Source organism: Hipposideros armiger, unplaced genomic scaffold (genome assembly GCF_001890085.2).
Source record: "Hipposideros armiger isolate ML-2016 unplaced genomic scaffold, ASM189008v1 scaffold_157, whole genome shotgun sequence".
Lineage (NCBI taxonomy): Eukaryota > Metazoa > Chordata > Mammalia > Chiroptera > Hipposideridae > Hipposideros > Hipposideros armiger.
The window spans coordinates 3480218-3482169 of record NW_017731507.1 but is presented as its reverse complement, the minus strand read 5'-3'; the positions used below and the strand labels follow the sequence as shown (position 1 = coordinate 3482169).

Genomic DNA, 1952 nt, shown 5'->3' with positions numbered 1-1952 from the left:
TCCCTGGACCGTGGGTGAGGATATGCTGGCTGGAACTGCAGCAACCCCCTTGCAACCATGAGGCCCAGATCCTGGAGATGAGAAACAGTGGAGCAAGATAGAATGAGCCTGCTGGCTCTCGGACACCTGTGTTGAGCTACTGCATCAGTCCTGGTGCCTTCAGATAGCTTATAAAAGATAATTAAATATCTTTATTATTTAAGCCACTGTTAGTTTGCTGAATGGTCCCAAATGATACAGTACTGGCATTAAAAAACTATAAGTCAGTGCAGGAAGAGAAGAGGTACATACACTAATAATTTGGGGGCACCTACTATATGCCAGAAACTGTGCTAGGTGCTTTAATTATCTTCTTTTTTTTTTTTTTCTAGCTGAGTCATCCTGCCACCTGTTGGCAGCTCAGCGGCAGCTCAGTTCAGGGCGGGCATTGAACCACTAGTTGCTCAGAGCTTGCACTCTTGAGCGAGCTCTTAACCAACTGAGTCACTCGGCCGGCCCTTGTACTAGGTGCTTTAAATAGCAACATAGTGGTGATGGATAGAATGACTAATGCTTTAGAAAGCATTCACTTTGTTTCCTATCCCATAGATCCCATGTTAATCCTGCAAGGTAGATGCTATTCTGTCACCTCCATTTCACAGGTAAAGAAACTGGAGGTCAGAGACATGTCCGAGGTACCCGCCAGCAGTGATGACTTGCCCTACACAAAAATGTTCTTGCAAACAAAATTGGCAAGAAGACGGTATCCAGATTTTGGGATGCCTCGTGCCCACCCTTCCATTCTCTGCCTTTCTGAGTAGAGGACCATTAAGTGCTAAGTGGAGTGGTCCCACAGCCCTGAGTTAAATGCACGGGGTCACAAGAGGGAGCTTGGGGAGGATCTAAAGTTGCCTGTGAGGACCACCTCCACCTCTGACTGTTCCAGTTTCTTCCTACCTCATGCAAACTTCCATCCCGTGTTTTGTTTCCACACAGCATGATCAGAAACATGAAGAAATGAATCTATGCTGACGGAAAAAGCCACTCTAAGGTATGGGTGTGTGTGTGTGTGTGTGTGTGTGTGTGTGTGTGTGTGTGTGNTCTTAACCAATGCGCCACTCAGCCAGCCCCTGAAGTCCTCTATTCTTACTTGTCCTGGAGAGAGTGGTCACTTGACTTGTCCTGGAAAGAGTGGGCACTTGGTCAGCTCTGGTCTCAGCAGCCACTATGAAAAGAAACCACCCGACTTCAATCATCAGTTCAGTTCAGCACCTTAGCCAGGCTGGGGTTTCCTGCAAACCAAACAGGTTTAGGGGCTGAAGGGCTGAGGAGAGAAGGCCCGTGGCAACCTGATCGGGGAGTATGTCTGCACATGGATGCTCAATTTGGTCCCGATCCAGTGGACAAGGGGCCAGATTAGGGTCAGTCCTGTGTTCGGGTGAAGAAACCAGCAAATGGGAGAAAGGGCCGTGATCTCCCCTGGTTGGATCAGGCCTGTGGGAGGGCAGCTTAAAGAGGGAGTTTAGTCTAGCAGTAAGGACGGACCCTTCAGAGGCCTTAAATCTCAGCCCTACCGCTCACTCTCCATCTCAATCTACCATCTCTCTAGGGAGGTCATAGAAATTATTTCATAGGGTTGTGTGAGCATTAAATGAGATTACGTATTTTAAGCAAGTTGTCCAGTATCCTTATGTGATTTGATGGTATGTGCTATTTTCTATAGTCACACTAGAATTTCTGGAAGGTGTTGGTCCAGAAGCTTCCAGTGCTCTCTCTTATTTAATCCTTCTGCCACCTTAAAAGACGGGTATAACCATTTCTTTCCAGGGGCTGACATCTTTCCTTGACCTGTTTTTTTAAATAAAGTTTTACTGGCACACAATCACACTCATCCAGGTACAAATTGTCTATGGCTGCTTTCCTGCTACCATGGCAGAGTTGAGTCATTACAACAGAGAGCCTGTGTCTAAAAT

The 1952-nt window shown here is 46.8% G+C and overlaps 1 protein-coding gene across 2 annotated transcripts in view; it reads right to left on the bottom strand.

Annotated features, from left to right (window-relative positions):
- OC90 (otoconin 90) overlaps window positions 1-1952 on the bottom strand; it is a 27023-nt gene that overhangs the window by 17677 nt on the left and 7394 nt on the right. For both annotated transcript variants that reach the window (XM_019651278.1, XM_019651277.1), the window contains exon 5: window positions 1130-1204. In XM_019651278.1, the coding sequence (XP_019506823.1) occupies window positions 1130-1204 (75 nt within the window). The remainder of the gene's footprint in view (window positions 1-1129; window positions 1205-1952) is intronic.